General features: G+C 36.0%; 1 protein-coding gene across 12 annotated transcripts in view; it reads right to left on the bottom strand.

The window, feature by feature from the left end:
- PCMTD1 (protein-L-isoaspartate (D-aspartate) O-methyltransferase domain containing 1) overlaps window positions 1-20,273 on the bottom strand; it is a 49,913-nt gene that overhangs the window by 13,498 nt on the left and 16,142 nt on the right. For 6 of the 12 annotated variants that reach the window (XM_075141875.1, XM_075141880.1, XM_075141877.1 and 3 more), the window contains 2 exons: window positions 15,147-15,573; window positions 10,934-11,036 (listed from right to left, as the gene is read on the bottom strand). The exons of 1 other annotated variant lie outside the window; for it this stretch is intronic. In XM_075141875.1, the coding sequence (XP_074997976.1) occupies window positions 10,934-11,036; window positions 15,147-15,453 (410 nt within the window). In that variant the 5' untranslated portion in view covers window positions 15,454-15,573. Of the gene's footprint in view, window positions 1-7,067; window positions 7,237-8,474; window positions 8,570-10,933; window positions 11,037-12,195; window positions 12,309-15,146; window positions 15,574-20,273 lie in introns of those variants that run through there. 5 more of the 12 variants (XM_075141884.1, XM_075141885.1, XM_075141883.1 and 2 more) reach the window with 4 other exon arrangements.

The raw sequence follows: 20,273 nt of genomic DNA, 5'->3' as shown, positions 1-20,273 counted from the left end.
TTCAGTTACAGCAAAGCTTGGCAGCTTTCACTGCTTAGGGATGCTGGCTATAAGGCTTGGCTGACTTTTGTATCTACAGCACTGCCATTAACAAATCAGAATTCTATTAAACTGAAGTTTTTGCTTGAAGTATATTCCACCCCACCCTGCAAGATGGGATGCTTGATCTTGAAAATAATACAACGCTTCCTTTCTTTGACTAGTCACAGATAGACCCCAGGATCCTTTACCAACTACTGCATAGCCCTCTCATGTGCTATATGTGGCCAACAGTCCATAATGTTGTTTCCCCATCCAAATCCAGAAGCAAAAGTGAAAACACAAACAACACTGGTAGATTAAAAAGAAAAAAGGTAGAGGGAGAGGGAGTGGGGAACAACTGCCTTGTTGCACACAAGCTAGCCCAGCCTGAACTGTGGTTGAAATAACCTCAGATTAACACAGAAAGATCTAGAAATACATTAGGCAAAGTTAAATACTGGGAAGAAAATGAAACCCAAGGCACTGATCACTTTGCTGAAGAAGCGATCTCGTTTTGTAAGCGCTTGGACTATCATGTATTTTTCTACATTCGTGAAGGTCAATCAGGCAGTTCATGCTATAGTTTTAACTTCAGGTTGCCTACAGTTTACGTCGAGCATCACCACACCTACTTAACTTGAAAGTTTGAGCAAAGTACCTTTGTGGGCTTCAAAAGTACAAGAGGAAGGGGGGGCAATGAGAGAGAGAGAATATGGTACTTTCCTAAAATGCAATTTTAAATCTTGAGACAGTCCCTGGTTAGTTTTAGAAAAATGAAGACAGCCTGCCTGCCTAACCTGGCAACTTTCAGAACTTCTATTGATCTTCTCAGGATGCTCCTCTAAAAGCTCGCAAGCTTATTACCAGATACTCCTAAACAGCTTCCTCTACTAGAAACCACCCTAAAGCTCATGAGGCCACTGGTCACACCCTCTTAAAACAAGCAGGAACACCAAACTCTCCAAGGAAGCAAAAATACAAGACAAAACAAAAATCCATAAAACATTCCCCAGACACAAAATACTCTATACATGAGCTGTGGATGCAAATCCACAGTGGTCTTACAAATATAGTAAAAGCTGAAGCTCTCATTTAGCTCCACAGCTTGCAAGCAGAAGGGCACAAAGTGCAAATGAAGACACAGAAGCAACTTCCTTTCACACCTGTAAGAACGAGATGGGTTAAGCACTAGAGACCAACAGTGTCTACAGGCACTTTAAATTGGCTGGACTGTGTTCCACGTTATTAGCACTGGTTTGTGGAGACATGAGGCTTATGACCAAAACAGCTAGTTATTTGTTACTTCAGAAAATACCCTCTTCCCCCACATAGCTTCAGCTAATTAGTCAACAGCAGGAGTTTCCCGAAAGACTAATTTTCCACAGCAAACCTAAACACTGTATGGAGTAGGATACATGTAATTCCAGAAGATATCTCTAGTCCATGTCCGATGAAAAACAAGGGGGTCTACTCGGCTCATCTGGCCATGCAACAGTAACACCGAGCTGGCTTGCACTGGTATGCTAGCTGCCCACTTGAACATAGGCAGTTCAAGAATTGCTGTATGTAGCTTCCTGTTACCCAGAAAGCTAAATAAAAGTAGGTAGAAGAAATGGGAGGAAAAGGTTACGAACTGTGTCTTGTCACAACAACACGTGAGTTCTTCATTCGTGCATCCAACAGAACCAACTGCTTCATGTGTTATGGTATGAGCAGTGACAAAACACTAGAAAAAAAGGCATACAGAGTTCATATAGTAATTATACACTTTTCAAACCCAGTTAAGTTGTACAAGGGTGAACCTTACTCCTCCACACTCCGAAGTAAAGTAAACCTCACCAGTGACGCAACAAGAGTGTTTTCCCACTCCCTGAATCTTCAGCTGATTCCATTTTCACAAAACGATACATGTGCCTCTGAATTAGAAAGAACTGATAAATGCATGTACCATTTTCTTGTATTTTTCTAATCCAGTCATTTGTGATGACCTTCCAACAGACTAAAGTATAATTTTGAGAAATTGTCCTACTAACTTGCCCAAATAATTTTCAAAATAAGCAAAGTTAAGTTCACTTTTACTTAAGTATAAAAGACTCCATCATTTGATCAGGCAATGATCTAAAACTTAAATACAAAGGTTCTGCAAATACAAGGGAATAAGCCATTTTAAGAATACCTACCAACAGCATCACAAGCTTGTTAGTCTTACAGTATGAAAGTGGTATCAACCACATTGTTTTACAATAGAACTTGACTTAATCAATGCCAAATCCTAATGGTCACTATATCCAACAAGTTGATTTTATTCCTATTGCTTTGGGACATCAAAACATATCAGATATTCAATCTCCTCCTGTGTTACACTGAGCTATCTTTTTTTAGATTAATGACATTGCTGAAAATAAACGGTTTACTGCTTTAACATGCAGTATTGACAATCACATAAGCTACCTACCAAGATGAGGTAATATTTCACTTAATTTTTTCTTTTTATTTACCGAGTTGAAATGGAACTAAGAAATATCAAGTGTTCTTTACCATTTGTTCACTTCTACCAAATGGCCAGGGTGGCCTTACAGAGACTTAAATAGGTAACATGAAAAAACCCTCTTATTTCAAACATCAGATGCCAAAAAAGGCTGTAACAATCTGGAGAAGTTTTAATCACATTAGGTTCTTCACTTGAATCTCACATCTTGATTACAAGAGAACCAACAGCCAAAAGAACAGAAATTAAGAGTTCCCATTATAGATAACACAGCAACAGAAAATTTGTTTAAATGAGCACTTGCCATAGGATAAATTTAAGCACACGCAGATCATTTTTAGCAATGGCCCAAGGTAATCAAGCAGTTTCAAGCACATAAAATGTCTGTTGACATGATTCTGCCCTTCCATTTTTTGCATTTTTGTAATCTATCCCTCAAGGATGGGTGTTTCAAGTTCACCCTCAACACAGCCAGAGTACTTTTCTTCCAGCTGAACGTAAAAAATTTTCTGTAGAATTTAAAGTGCATTTCTGTCTTTGCTGCAGCAACTTAAGAAAATTATCAAGTAATAGATTGTTACTGCCCATGTTCTTTTAAGTAAGATTCCCCATAGATATCAACACAATGAAGTATTACTATTGTAATAAAATGAACATCCATTTAAAACAACATTTATAGCAAAGACCTAGGATTAAAGTTTGCTGCTCTTGTATCCATATCCACCAATCTAGTATTTGTGTGATAACAACATATTAACTAAAAAATAAGAGCGCATAGTACAATAACCTACTCTAATAGCAAGGGTTTTTTTTACAACGGGATTCAGCAGTTGGTCCTACCATAACACCCACCCACAGAACCTACCCTTTAATTACTTCCAACTCTGAAGATGTACAATATGCTTCTTGAGCTAAGCTCTTCTATCTATATAACCTTCATGAATGCAGGATGTTATCTTGATGTCTCTTGAAGATGAAACTAGGTGCAAGTAAGCATGAATTGTCTTTTTTTTTTTAAAGTGGTATACATGACTCTTTAAAAAGGAAGAAGTTCAATAAAATTCGAGAGAAAAATCAAGTAATTTGAAGGAAAAACAACTTTCAATATCCACAGGCTTGCACAGTAAAACATGTAACAAGATGCTTTAAAAAAAACAGCAATACTGAGGAACCACTTAAACCTGTTTTTTGCCAAGAGAAAAATTAGTAAGTTCTTAAAACCAGCATCACTCCAGCTACGTCTTACTCCTCTCAACTACTACATTCATAGCAGGATATCATCTAACAGTACACTTCTGCCTATCCTTATATTTACCAACCACACTCATATCTCAGCTTGCTGCTCACAGCCCTTACAGAAAGAAAACCCATTTCAGTATGAATTTAGTATACTGTTTTCCCATCCACACTCATTTCCTTTAGTCAGGCAACTCAAATCCTCCAAAAAGTCTGAAATCTCATTCAGTACCATCAAGCTGCTCCAAGTAATTCCCCTCTAAAAGGAAATTTATTTAAATTTATTTGAATTGAGGGCACAAAGGACTACTCTTCAACTTTAATGATGTATAAGAACAGGTTGGCAAGTTGTTAACACTTGCCATTTGAATTACAGTGACGCTACATTGGAACAAAGAATTCAAAAGCACTGCAAGGCAAATTTCATGCATAACTTTTCATGGGAAAAAAAAACCAAAACAGAACAGGTTTTAATACATATTCCAAAACAGAATTGTAAATCCAGCATAAGAACTCATGAAATTACCTTTGTATCAAACTTCCCTTAAACCATCAGATACATTAATAACCAGACATTGAAATGAATCTGCAAAATGTGTAGATTCTGAAAAGATATGATAAAACATTAAACTATTTTTACTACTGTGACAAGGAAATAACACTTACTTTTGTCCTATACTAATGTACTGCTGTCCTAATTCCAATATACTGCTGACCATATTTTCAGCAAAATAATCCCTCAGGATGGGGGAAGAAGGAGGGGGGAGGGATCAGTTAAAAAAAAAAAAAATAATCAGTTCTGGCAGATTGTTTTTTTCACCAACCAAAAACTGGCCTATCTTTTTAAAACAGCTACAGCAGCTGAAAAATAAGTGTTTCCTGTGGTTATTTTAAGACTGAAAAACTACAAATAATTTAATCTAGGAAGTTCTGGCTCCTTTGTCCATTTGCATTAAAAAGACAATACTCTCAGAGCTTCTCCCATGTCAAACATAAGAATTTCATAATTCAGTAATCTTACTCCAAGTACTCCTAGAACCTGTTTAAACACTAATGCATTCACTGAAAGAAGCCTTGAAGAAGCTTTCAGATCGTTTAGCGGATTTTTCAGGTTTTAAACTGACATAAAACTTATCTTCTTTGAAAACCACAGATGAAGGTCAACACTTACATGGCTTTGTGTGATATAACATGCAATGTGCAACGGAATAATGAAATACTTTCCGATTTCTATGTCTCATTAGCCTTTCTCATTTTACTCAACTGCAAAAGTGTTTTAGAACTAATACCAATCAGATTTAAAGGTACTTATTATATATTGCAGGAAAAGGTTTTCCCATTTATTTCTCAAAAAATACTTCCCATGTTATATCTTGTCAGTGATATCCTGTCAGTGATGTCCATTTAAGATTAAATCACTAGCTAAGAAACTTAAAACCTGAATCAGTTAATATGGGAAAACAATTTTTAAAAAGTGTTCTTTTCCTGTTAAGTAGGACAATAGCAGCACAGCAAGACGGCAAGTTATTTCCACCTTTTTTTGTATTTTTTCTCCACTATTCATTCCATCTCATTTAAGCAATTTTTCAAGCTCTCTGAACTAGTCTTTGGTTCATGTATAAATGCATATTCATGGATTGCTAGTATTTTGTTGTAAAGTTACACACATTTTACCTACTATTAGTATTATTATTTGCGAGACCTTCTGCATGTACACTACAAATGTTAGAATAAACAGAAACAAAGAAAAAGACTACATCTTTGAAAACAGAATCTACAATGACAACTTTTAAGTTGCTTGCATCCAATTACAGTAATAATAATTTTAATAGCCAAAAGTGATGCTAGTAAAACTTCTTTTCAGTAATTTTGTCTTGAACACTTTTTCAGCTTTCAGGCAATGCTGTAGGACAGCAAGTGAGAAACCTGTATTTCTACTTCACTTGTATTTGTCATCTCCATTTTTGAATAAAATTGTCTTGGTTCTTCTATTATAAGACCTTAGCTATCTTGTTTATCATTTCTGATATTCATCTGATCAGCTTCACTGAAGTGGACCAAAATATATTACTCATTTATTTCTGAAGAAAAATTCAAACACTGGTTCTTAAAAATACTTACGACTAACCTCACTCTCCCTTCAACACTGGTTTATAAAATTTAAACTTCATTATGCACTATTTCTAAACTTTGGTGGTAAAATGAAGGATTATATTGAAGGAATACTTATTATCCATTCCACAGTGAATTTTAAGAAAAGTGGACAGGAATAGGGAAGCAAAAAAAAAATTTCTGTCACTTCAGTTTATTGTTAGGGCCCTAACACATCCATGGATACAAGTCTGGAAAACAACTATCTGTTTACAAAACCAGAAGAGTATTTGCTTTTTTTTTTTTTAACTGAAGCAAAAAAATGGTTCTATAGGTTGAAATTGTCGTATTTTATACTGCAGGTTTTTGTGAAGCAACAGGTTTTATATGAACTATGCACTGAGCATTGTCATCACTTGCTTTAATGTAACAAATGTTCTAAATATTATCAAAACTTGTAGCATTGAGAGATTTCCAAAGGAAGGCAGTGTCCACCATGGGATTTCTTTATTTATTTCTAAAAGATATTTTATGTGTGGTTCTGAGAGGGCAAGAATATGTATTTCTACAAATATCAAATACTTGAAAAATGCAGATTTAGTTCCTTCCTAGATAAGAGTAGATTCAATTGTCATTTTTGGCGCCTTCTGGTTTACGAGGTGTAGGATTAGAAATGATACTTCTCTTTAATATCCCTAAATGAAAAAGGGATATTCCAAAAGCCTGTTTTCCTTTCCTTTTTGTTTAACATAACCTCTGGCATCAAAGAATCCCACTAAAATTCTTGTAGTCCCTGTGTTGTTCTGGTTAGACTAAACCTCAACAAGAATTCATTCACCACTAAAAAAACCATCATTTACACTATTTGAAACTAAGCCTAAGTTATCAGTAAGATTTAAACTGAGAAAGCCACCTGTGAGTTTTGGAGACACCTTGCTTTTCCTGCTTAGATTTTTATTGCAATCATTAACCAGCTGCACAGGCAGGAAGAAGCTTTATTTTCTTTGTGTGTATACAAGGAGCTTTCTGTTTCAAATCTGCTTTAATGAAAAGAAAGTGAGCCTTCAGAGTCCTAGCAGGAGCCCTGTATTTCGATGAAGACAAATCAATATTCTGTTGGAAGACAAGCTTACTATTTTTCAATGCCAACACAATCTACTACAGGACTTCAGGAAGAAGTTTCACCCATAACAGTCACCCCAGAAGTAGTACTTGGGTTCTTGTCACTTACCATTGAAGTGGTTTCTTTTGATCCTGAGAAGGGTTGGTGATTTTCTTTCACAGCAGGGACTTCACCAGCTTACCCAGGTTTGGTTTTTGATAGGGTGCTAGAAGATGGGCAACCTAGCCTTGCCCTGTGGCTCTCTCTCCGAGCTGGATATTCTAGGTCTAGAAGTTGACTGGGAGCAGAAAAGACAACACATTCCCCTTCAATAAACAGGTGAAGCGGGGCCTGGTACTTGCACATATGTGTTTTAGATAGAGCCTTCTTAAGGAATGATTTTTTTCCCCTTAATTGGCATGCATTCCCTGGAGGTTTTAAGACTAATAGAGCGCCTTACACATATTTCAGACTCAGAGAACTTTCTTTAGTCTATACCTAAAATGTTTGCACCTCAACCATGACGACACTTTCAGTTGGCACTTCTCCTTTGCTTCTACTGGCAAACATATATTGTCAAGTAAAATAAAGGCAGCATTTCACCTCTTAGAACGAACAACTCCACCTCCATTTAGAGGAAAACTATTTTTATAGATTGGTGGGATATGGATACAGATACAAGTGATTACTGGAATTATTTGTCTTTCTGAAACAGGTACCTGAAAAGTTTTTCCTCCGATGAATAGTTCAAGAGGCCAAAACTGAAAGAAGCCCAGCTACCAGAGCTAGACAACCCTCCCTTTAGGCAGAGTGTCTCAAATCCTTCTGGACATGCTATTTTTACATTGCTTCCAATCTTTGGTCAAGCACTTACCCCAATCATAGAAAAGTAAGTTTTTAATTACATTTCAACAACATTCTTATCAGGAATCAAGAAAAAAGTTATATTATACCACACAACACGGGATCATTCCCCCATAAAAATGGCATTAAAGCAATATTCCATCTTGCTTTATCAGGCAAAAGCCCACCTAAATCATCATGACCCGGTTCCACACAAAAGTCAGATGCAAAGACAATGGCCTATTACTCCAAGCAAAGGAACACCACAAAGTTAAAGTGTTTATTTAGGATCTAGGTTGAAGCTCTCCAAGTACCTACCCATAAGGTTAAACCCCCGCTTTTTGTTTCAAAAGGAGGTTGCTTAAAATATTCAGACCAGACTAAAGAACATTATATACTAAAGAAAGCACGCAGCGAAGTAGCAATGCAAAGTTTTACAGAATTCCCTATCCGCATAACTCTGTTACTGCCAGGAAAACAGATCATGGTCTCTGTGTTCCTTCTGTCCCGTGTAACTCGTTAGAGGCTGCTAGCAAGTGCAAGCTATTTTTCCCCATCATACACACATATCCACTCAGACAATTAGCTTCATTCATACCAGTCTGCCAAAAAAAAAAAAAAAATCTATTTTCAAACAGTAAGGACGCCTGCTAGATATACACCAGTGTTCAACAGCAGCCAGACACCGCACACCTTTTTCTTGAGTGGTCTTTCGTCCACACACTAAGCTGACCAAATCAGTAGTTAAGTTCAGATGCCACAGTCCGCACAATTTTGGGTAAGTATCTTTCACTTATAAACGAAGATGCAGGAAAAAGTTACTGAAACAAGAATCAAAACCAGACTTACTGACCCAGAGCACGTTACTTTGAGAGGCAGATTAAAATTCAAGACATGCTGTATAAATTTGCTCATACTAAAAAAAAGAAAAACCCACATACCATCTTCATTAGCTACATTAAAATACAGAGTATTTACAAAGAAAGTAGTTAACCAGAATCAGCTATGCAGACAAATTGCAAATCCCCCCATAAAACACAAAATCTAACCAGCCAGTCAGGATCATGTCAGCTGCAGGGCAGCTATTACCAAGTAGATTTGTATCAAAAAGCACTTTCACAGAAGTATAATTTTTGTTAGGTTGGTGAAGAGGGTGTTTCTGTAGCCATTGCTTAGTATTTTACTGTTGGGAGGAAAAAGTGGATTGTTAAATGGCATGTGCCAAGATATAATGTATATATTAGTAACAAACTTTAGACCATATTCACCAACTAGCTGACTTTTTCCCCTCATTGGAATAACACCGTATAACTAAAGATCAATTTAATTATAGTTTTAAATAGCACACAGCACTTCTAACACTGTCCCCAGAGTCGATCTTCGCTGAATTAGGGGAAAATACACCTCTTCTCCTTTAAGAATATTTAGATCACTTACTACATATGATCACTTATTTCCTTCAAATAAGGATTATACATACAACATACAACACTGACATTCACTTATGCCAAGTCTAGCAACTTTGGGTTTTTTTTTCCCCCCAGTTCTTGCATGTTTTAAAGTGTAAACCCCCATGTTCTGATATTTATTTACATAAATATCCTGATCAGATTTTGTTTAAATGATAATAACATTTCCTTGCTACCCCTTCACTCAATTTCTCTTAATTTCTGTACATAAACGTTATCACCAGATGGGAAAGACATTTCAATCAAAACCAGCTTTTTGTACGTCTGAGTACACACACCTACAGGAATGCAGGAATACAAGTATGTAGAGGAACTGATTAGCTGGCAGGTACGTTTAACCTAATAGAGCCACTAATGCAATATTAGTAATGATCACAAATAACCACATTTCACACACGTTTTTTTAAGACAGATTATATAAAGTGCACCATAAAGTTCTAGACTGAAACTATTTTTCTTTGTTCTGGCTTCTGTATGTATTAACCTCAGCTAGCGTAAGTTCTTGTATTAAATTAAGACAGTAGTAATGAAACATACATATTTCCTCTTACATAATTGTACTTATTCTAATGGGGGAACATAGTACTAAAATCATCTAGTCAACATCGTAAGTACAGAATTGAATTCAGATACAGGTAACACTAGGATGATACTTTAAACTTAACCTTATACTCTAATTAAGAGCCTTCTGTTACTTTGGAGCAGAAGGAGGAAGGCCTGTGGTCAGACCAGAGCTCCACAAGTTTGGGGTATGGAAAAAAGTGGATTGAGCTCCAGCCAACATAACCAAGAGCATGGCAGTTCATAAGGCACATCACAACAAAGGTAAATGGATAGAAAGAATTTTCTCTGCTGCCCACTGGGGAAGAGAAGAGGCGTAGGATGTGCAATTCTTAGGCTACTCCTACAATTCAAAAGCTTTTCTGCATTTCCAGAAGCTACCTCATAATCACTGTCGGAGAACTTATTGCCTGTAAGGAAAAAAGTCTTTACAGAGAATAGCCCTAGCTAGGACCTTGTTTTCCCTTTCACTGAGGCAGAGAGGTCCAACAGGCAGATTCTTATGGGCCAACTTAAAACTAATAAAAAAATTGTTGAGTAGGTAGAACCAATAAGGTTCAAAGCCCTGTAACCCAGAAGTGTATCAGTGAAAATGAGTGGTGTATGAGCACAGATGAATACTCCTAAATTCACCTCTTCAGGTAATAAACATGAAGACAATAAGATAAATTTACTCACGTCTAGATCAACAGTGGTAGATTAGAAAAAAGTTAATACTGTACAGAAAGATGATGTCCAGTTACATAATAAAAACTGACTTAATGGATACAAATTACTTTACACATGCAGACAAAGACACCTGCATAACACGTCATTCTCCAAGTACGTATTTATATGTGCATGTACATGCACATACATACCTGTGTGTGTATGCATACACACCACCAAAACGCAGAGAAATCAACTTTGGTTAAGTATTACACAGCAGGAATACTCCCACACTTCTAAATGTGCTTTCTTAAGCCTTAACTTACCTCATGAACTAGCGTCACAAACTGGAAGTTTTATGTTTTGCTTGTGTGATGGCATTCTTCTCCCCTCCCTAAACTCACAAGCAATGATGCACTCAGTTTAAGAACAAAAACGTTGCTGCAAAGTGAACTAGAAAAATGAGATACTTACTTATCAAAGCTATCACTATATTTTATGAAGCTCTCCAATTTTTCCTTGGCATATTCTACCACATCTGAATGAAGCTCTATTCCATGATTTATCCCAAAAGGTCCTGTAAATAAAAACAGGAGGGTGTTGTTTTGGGTTTTTTTTGGGTTTTTTGTGTTGTTTGTTTTTTTTTTTTTTTTTTTAAGCACAGCACAACAGCATGGAACAGCATTATACCTTTCATCTGTGAAAGCACTAACATCACATAAAACACAAGTCTCCCAACACCGCTAGACAAAGTTATTTTTTGCATCTGCATTACCAATGCTTAAGAAGAAGGTAAAAGGCCAAAGGATCAATGAAAGAACAGGGACAGACTGTGGCAAAACAATTTTATAGAATGAATTTTCTTCATAAGCATGCAGAAAAAAAATGAATCTGACTACATGTAAGCCAGTCTGAGCAACTTCTTTCAACACAGTATTTAGTTGGAACACAACAATTTCAAATTATGATTTAGTCCATATTTTGGTATTTAAATTTTGACAAGTTTTCTTATGGCAAAATTTTCAGCTTTTGACAATTCAGAGATCAGGTATTATATCCCCCTTAGCCACATCTGCTCTTCTATTTTGCAAGTTCCAAAATCAGACGTCTGCTCCTGATTTACTTATATAATAATTAATTTACATCTAGAACATTTAAATTGACTACGTTATGTTCACTCATCACCATCCCATCACAGTTGCAACACTGCTTTAGTGCAATCAAATCCAAGTGTATTTCCAAGTCAATTTGTGTGCCAGAAGTTAATGCTATTTTTCAGGAACAAGAAGAAATTACGAGACAGTATTATGAGGATTATCCACATCAGGAAGGAATCTGAATCAGATAGTCACATTTGCTGTGGGGATTCTATATTTAACATGCACTTATAGCCCAGGGACTTTAGTCACTGGAGTATAGAATTGGAAAAGGGAGAGGGAAGGGGAAAAAGGGAAAATAAACATCAATAAGATTAGACAAAACTTATATTTATATTCTCTACTACATTCTAAATCTTTCCTAAATATTTAGCTCAAAGTTATTACTCCAATGAAACAGAATTCAATTTGTCTTTTCTAGCACACCAATTAATAAAACAGACCTAGGGTTACTAAGAAAGGTTTTATTTTACTGCAAGAAAAAAAAAGTATATGCCACTAAACTGATTAATAATTGCAATTTTTACATAGTTTAGAACACTTTCTACTAGGTGAAATAAAACCAATCCAATAGTTTACCATAGGCAGTGCTCGTAAGACCTCTCTGATGGCAAGCAAGAGGTAGGCAGATCATCCAAGGGATGCTCTTAGAACTTGTGAAAACATGTAACTCCTGTTGACACTCATACCTACTGTAAATTTAGGTGATTATCTATCACATTAAGAAAAGCATTAGCATAGGCAATCCCTTCCTAGCTGTTTAATTATTTAATGTTCCCTTGCACAGTAATAGGTTATGACGTTTCTAACCAGTGTAGTTGCAGTTCTACAGCATGCAGTAGCATCCAAGGTATGTTTTCTTTAATTAAAAATTAATCGCCATTCCTTTAACCTCATAATTTAAAGTAAATTAAAAATGCATTGACATCATCTGTCCCAAAATTCACATATACATTCCTTTCAATACTCAATTTTGAAAAACAAAGAATGTAAAAAACCGTAAATGTCAGTTGCTTCAACAGCTTGAAATGAAATCTATGAATGCAAGACACCACCACATCATGATACACCACAGTATTCACAATTTGGACAGAAATACGAGAAAGATGTTCTCTTCTTTCATCAGGAAAGTCACAGCCGTACGTTTAAGCAAAGAGTCAGCCCCTCTAAAAATGTGAAACCATATTCTCTGTTACTCTCCAAAGTCAAATGTCCTCTTTCAGTGTAATGAGCTAGCAATTCCACCATCTAGTCTGAACTACGTTTACATTTTAACGGTATCAACAACAGTCAATTTAATCTCTATGGAGTGGTGTTGGTTTTTTTAGTATGTTGCTGTACTTACAAGTGTGTACCAGTTTCAAATTACTTGCTCGTTTAATCTAGTCATTTTGACAATGTGGCAGAAATATTACTCACTACATTGTCAAACTGAGAGATATTCAACTACTGTCTAAAACCACATGGTTCTCTGCTACTCATTGCAATGCACACCGAAATCGGTTTAAAAAAAAATGTGAACTTTTAAAAATATATATGGTTTATTTGTCAGAAAATTACTTCTGTTTATTTTTCTTTGTTAAAGCAGCTGTTCCCTGGTTTAAAACAAACACTAAAATAAAGAAGAATGATTATATGCAACTAGTAATTTTATCAAAGGGAGCAGAGTAAGAAAATAAAGGCACACAAATTGTAATATTTACACCTTCCATGCCTCAGCCTAGCACTCAAACCACATTATAACACTAAGCAGACTTCGGAGACTGGGTACAGCACTACAGAAACACGGAAAGCCTCCTTCTGTGAGTAGCTGAGCAGTCGTTTCTCCAGGCTCCTCAGCGCTGCTAAAGACACATCAGCACCTGAGTTGGCTTTGTGGGAATGTCTGCAGTGTAACCGTGCTCCTCGGGGGCTGCCAGTCAATCTCACCCTCTGCTGAAGACAAGTCTTTTCCTGTTTAATTTCTTCAACTCCACATATAATGTTCTGAAGGACAGGAATTCTGCTTGATAAGGGGAGGTCAAACCCAGAAGCATTCAACAGCCAACCAACATCCACTCAAAACAGGTTAGATAAATACACAGATACATGTGCAATATACATAAGCCACAATTTCTTTTTTAAACATGGTAGTTAAGAAAGAATAATGAAATAACAAAGCTTTCCACAAGGCAGAGAAACAAATGAATACCATTACTCACCACCCTGAGCAAACATTTTAGAGAAAAAAATGCAGCAATATTTAGTAATTGTTTTAACACTGAAATAGAATGCTGAACTTAAAATATTACGATCTAATTAAAAATATCTACTTTCTTAAACAGAAACACTCTTGAAAAGGGCAAAGCAACAGTCTAATAGAGTAGGTATCTTTTTTTTATTTTTACCTGTGAATGAACACAATTCCTGTTTCCACAAGAGAACAGTAGAATCTGTTGAATTTATTGGTATTAACTGGAACAAAAGACACTACCAGAGGTGCTAACAAATGACGTTTGTTATATACTATTCGGGATAATTTTTCCTCTTTAATAAATAAGAACAGATGTCAGAAAGTAACTAAACTAAATGAAAATTAACAAACCAACTCTTCACAGCTCGGATGTGTATATAAATAAATATATGCAAAATCTGCATGTTACCTGTCAGCAAGGTTTCTGCAACCAAGGAAATACGAAAACTCCATGTAATACAGTAAACTAAATTATATCTATGAAAACTACATACTAAAATAAATTAAGTTATTTGATGTAATGAAATTCGTTTGTGAAAAAAAATTATTTGTTGGTACACACGCTCTGTATTCTAACAGAGCATGAAAGCATTTTTCTCTCTAAAATAGGTTTTAAAATTTAAATGTAGACAGCAACATTTCATTCCATCTTTTTTCCATACAGGCAATATATTTGAAAACAGAATTAAAAACACAGTGCTAATCTTTTAAAATAGTTTTAAAAACCTACAGACCTGCAGCGCTTAAATGCTGCATGGATGTATCAGTCTACATCCCAAAACTTTCTCACTAATAAAATGATTAAATAAATGTATTTTAAAATAATTGTTTGCACGCTGATACAGATTTATTTTTCAGTTAAGTTTCTTCAGGAGTCATTAGCCTTTACAATTTAGATTTTTCTTTCCATAAACTAAAGATCAAAATAGTAATCTAAGAGGAAGGGCATAAACATGGTGCAAATGCAGACTAAAATTTTAGTCCTCAAAAATTGTTCCTCTATGCCTTTTCCTTTTAAGCAACAAAAGGACTTCTTTTCAAATGAGAATTTTAGACTACAGAAAGGCAAGCAGGAACAACTGCCTCTTCCAAAACACTCCATGAAGTGTCACTGAACAGCAGCACCAGTGAACAGCTCATAGGTAACATAGAATATTTTAACAAAACCTCTCAAACACCCAGTCTTAAGTATAGTACTGTCATTAATTAAAGAAGTAAAAGTATAGTTTTACAGGGCTTGTATAATCTTCTAAAAATATGCAGAAACACTATATTAAAATAAAAACGTTGAAGTTACCTAATATTAATCCCACCATTGTACTCAAGTATCCGGTTCCACTACCCAGATTTAGAAAAGATAATCCAGGCTGAAGCTTCAGTGCTTCCATGACTTCAGAATAAATGCAAGGTGCTGACAAGTGTATATTTCCATGCTTCCAGGCCAAGTCTTTATAAGCATTGTCCCTGTATCCTTCCAGATAATAATCACCACGATCAATTGCTCTGAAGGCTTGCTCCACACTCTCAGTGCGTATGTACTGAGCTTCTTTCAAGTTATCAATTAAGTCATCATTGTCTTCTCCAGCGCTCACAGCTCCTCCCATGCTGAATTTCTATGGTAATTCAATTAGTTTGCAAAATACATTAGGAGGAGAGTTTTCCCAAAAGTGTAAGTATGTAATGGATTCTCAGTTCTTCTTTTAGAAGCACATCACAAACAAATCCTGGAAAATAGACATGTTTACATAACATGAGTTTCAAAAGAGAAACAAATCAACAACTATTAGAGGGTGATGAAATATTGTTAGTATTGGATCATTTTATAAAGCAGAGCTCTCTATTAAGAGCCAAGACAGCTAGCATTTAATCAAAATTCTGCCCTTCAGATTTTAACTCAACCCAACGTTTTTTATCTTAGCTTTAATATGTCAACATGGGCTGTCTACATTAGCAAGCAATGCAGTGTAAGAGTTTACACAGACACTGGAAACAGTGCTAAGAACCTATCACCCATATTATATATATTTGGAGGGGACAGCAACTGCCTTTGGACTAGCTCTAGTCCCATCCCAAGAAGTGAATGTCCAACAGCCGCTGGAGCATGTACCAACTGAGATACATTTGAAAGGAACTGGCTTTACATGCTCTGAAATCATCCCCAGTGGGATGACAAAGCCAGGTGAATGGTGATGTCCAGGAGATGCTTCTCAGATGTTCACTTTTGAGTTAAACCAGAATACTACTGCAGATACAACCACATATTGGTCTCTTCTGGATTCAGCACAGAATTTAGTCCTCAAAATTGGACTGAGTATCTGAGTATCTGAGCTCCTCCTAATACCTGTCACATTCACTAGAGAAGTATGAATACCTTAACTACCTACAAGTTTTCAACAGCTTGCTGGCTCTTAAGTGACTAGCAAGTTTCACAAATTCTACACAGCATATTCACTTCAAAATAATTCCTTCAGATCTGTATTTTATCTGCAGTTATTACATTATTAATCACTAAACTCAGAAAATCCATATGTTTAACACTTTTAATATTGCACGAATTACCAGTAAAACAGCAACAGAAGACTGGAAGAAAGGAAAATAAAAAAGTTTATTCATCTAGAAGTGGTGGATTAGAGTACCCATAGTGAACTAGTTATTAACACTAATTACAAAGTCAGCTTAGATAGACAAAAGAAGAAAAAGACCATCATGAATCTTGGTACACGTTCTAGGTAATCTAGCTAACAAAAAGGGAAAAAGAAAAAAACAAAGACACACTCACCCCTGACTTTTTAATTGCATTGCTGAGTATCACCTTTTAAAAAATTCCACCTGCCTCTTCAAACAAGCATATCTCACCAAGCATTCTTTTTAAAATTATGAATGTAATCTTTTATCTGAGAATACTCCAACACAATTCAGAAAATTCCTGTTTTGTACATGCCTATTTGTGCACATTCGTGAGTCAGGAATTCACAAACGCAATCCAGACACCTAAGGTCATTTCAGTTATCAGAATGAAGCTGGTTCCTAAGTTTACATTGTGGGGATCACTGCAACACAATTTTATGGTTAAACACTTTAAATGAAGAATCTTCCTAGAACACTAATGAATCCTTTTCCGTATGTTTAACGGGTCTTTATCAAAACAGTACTAATACACCTTTCCATAAAACCAAACAGAAACTTCCAGAAACTACAGGCAACTTCAAATTTGGTGTTTTTCCCCCGCATTGCAACATTAAACAAAAACTTTTGGAGTCTGAACCATTTTCCTGAAGGATTAAACAGCAAACAGCAATGATTCTGAAGTAAAGCACTGAAACATTCTTGCAAATGCAAAAAATGTGCTCACGTGCCAGGCTGTAGTCCAATGAGTTGATTCACTTTTCTGAACACCAAGCTCAGAATCAAGAGAGTACTAAAATTACTGAAGATCAGTTCTGAGCAGAAGGGGCATATATAAAGATCAGTTAATCCTAAATAAGGGAAAACTACGATTAAACTTTGAAATTTGTTCTGGCTTGCTATTTTCTTCTTGCTTTAAAAAAAGTTTCTGCAGTATCCAACACCAAAGTTGTACAATTCCTACCCCTCCCCTGTCTAGATGGCCATCACAAAACAGTCTTCCAATAAAGGAAATCTCATTTCTATTTGCAATTCTGACTGAAGATGTGTTGCCTTATCCTTGCCTTGCATTAATTTACATAAAACACCAAGTCACTAATAAAGATGAATAACCATATAGTACCAGTGCTAAGCTACACAGCTAGGTTTAAAATTTCAAGCACGCAGGCTCAAATTACCAGATCATACAGTTACAATGCTTCTCCTTAACTACAAACGTACCTAAAAAAGAAGGAGAGGGGAGAGGGGGAGAGGAATGCTCAGGGCTGCTAGAGCCCTGGTAAAATCATGGGTGAAATGATGACTGTTGACCACTCAACTGTGTGCTTTTGTCTGAAGCAAAACCAATTCTCACTGACATCCTGGAGTGGAAAGAGGTAAAAAGTCACCAGCCGCAATTATCAACCAGCAGGAAAACCTTTGGTGAAAGCAGAAAAACTGCGCTTCTCAACACCTTAGTGTTCCAGAGCTGAATAAGCAGGCCTATAAGTAGGTCTGTTTAATCACACAGAAACATCCCTTTCTATTTGTGAAAAAACTCAGGGACAATTTAGACAGGAAATGTGGAACTTAATGGAGGATTTTTGATTTTTTTAAGTAAAAAATAATTTGTAAAAATATTCCAGCCCTGCTCGCTTGTCTGCATTTGCATCAAACCTAAACATCAAACCTATTGAATCAAACGATAGTTAACAAGTTAAATAATCTACGGTGACTAAAACAACAGTTTTTGCCATCCCTTCATCCTAAAAAGTTCATGATTGTCTTGAGATATGTTTGGAAATAATTTTAACCAAAAAGTAAATGTAAGAACTGAGTTTCTTGAAGACTAATGCAGCTGCTATATTTGAGAAACAGAAATACTACTTCCAGCCCTACCTGCAGCGTGCATTCACCACCTCGCACCAGCAGATGGAGAACTTCGCCAACTATCTACACTCAACTGGCGAGCAGGCAAATAGATAAACCACTCAGATGGAAGGAAGCTATTCTTCCAATCTAAAGCTTTATCGTTTCTACCAAAAAATGTCTTCACTAGTTTCACATAAAACTTCTTTCCCGTACATAACATTTGCTAACTTCAATATAGTCATTACGCTAAAACAGAATTAATTTCTTCAGGTACTTTGTAATTTTATATTCTTGGTATTATCTGACAGCTAAAGTTACTGTAGTATCACAAGATTTTCTACTGATGACACCCACCAAATGTTTCACCTGCATTAATGATTACGAGAATCTCAGAGGCAAGAACAGAAAAGGTCTGGTAGAGAGCATGACATTGTGGAAAGCGGGGGAAAAAACAGAGAGCTTCCTCTCAAGAATGGGACACTTACGCAGCAGAACAGAGTCGCTAACTGGAAGTGTGGCTGAAGGTTGTGTACCAGTATATTCTGGGTACACTGCCCTGGCTGAAAAAGGTGGCATTAGGTAGAGATGGAGATTGTTAATCAACTGTGGTGCTCTACTCTGGCCTCTACAGCTATAGGTAAGCAAAAATGCTACTCAAATGGAAAGTATTTTTGTTAAAAAACAAACAACACCCTAGGAAGTTAAAGAAATAGATCTTTTAATGAAAAGTGACCTCTTGTGCTGCAGAGGAATAATTTGTGATATTTTACCTCCCTCCAATGCTTTTATGTTTGTAAGCTTTTACCTTATGAGAATAAATTACTTGCTTCTAACAGAGGCAATAGATGTGTGAAGTCAGATACATTTTCTACTACTTTAAACACACAAAGAAACCACTCCACAAGCTATTTCAGCACAGCTGGAGAAAAAGGGCGAGTTAGTCAAAGCTTCCTTGTGACAGTTGACCCAGGACCAAGATAAAGACAGCAGAGCATACTACAATAAAACTTTCTACATAGCTGCAAAGCTCACGGAAAGCACCCTGTGAAGCTCACCGATACCTAAATTGAAACGCAGGCAGTTCACAAAGAGTACGAGCGGCATTCTGATGCCTACTACACAAAGAGGTATAGAAATTTCAGAAGAAAGGGGAAGGGTGCATAACATTAACAAAATGCAGCAACTGCCTTTAGCCTCAGGAATCTTTGGAATACAGAAGCCAATGGAAAGTGTAGTTTAGGAGTTAAAATTTCAATATAGTCTTGAATAAAAAAAAAGTTCATTCACTGATTAAAAGCAACTACAATTAAAAAAACTCTGTTTCTCATTTCACACTATTCATTAATTTATTTTTACAAGTTGGAACACTTTATAAGTTTCTTATATTCACAATAAAAGTGAAATGTCAACACACTTTCCAATTTCTGTAAAAATCCACACAACTGTATCACACCACCTCTGACCCATTTCTGACCTAACTTGTAACCAATTTTACTGGAATTCCTTATCAGAAATAATTTCTTTTTTTTTTTCTTTTTACTTTTTTAATATTGTCACATTAGTTGAACAGGTGATCTTCGGCTATATGAATCTAAGTAGTGCTGACAATTTGAGTGCATTTTAATTCTTCACCATTTTATAAGTTATGCAAAACTCCTATCTGAGAAGATAGTAACCAGATGTAAGGTTTGCCAAGTTTTTTTTGCCTGCTCTCAAAGGGACTCAAGTTTTGCACATTTCAGAGTTATTTACAAATACATTTGCACTTCAAGTTAATTCCTTAGGTCACTAAGGATTGCACACTCTCTCAAATATAGATTAAATACCACGCTAGCAAGGTATCCAGTTAATTTGACAGACAAGACTTTGCCTTTGCTAAATCCATACCATGTCCAATATCTCACAAATTTAGTATCTTCTAATACTGACACATCCTGACTCTACGTAG

The sequence above is a fragment of the Calonectris borealis genome, chromosome 2, assembly GCF_964195595.1.
Source record: "Calonectris borealis chromosome 2, bCalBor7.hap1.2, whole genome shotgun sequence".
NCBI lineage: Eukaryota > Metazoa > Chordata > Aves > Procellariiformes > Procellariidae > Calonectris > Calonectris borealis.
Note: the sequence above shows the minus strand (reverse complement) of the source record. Positions and strands in the feature narration are given on the sequence as shown.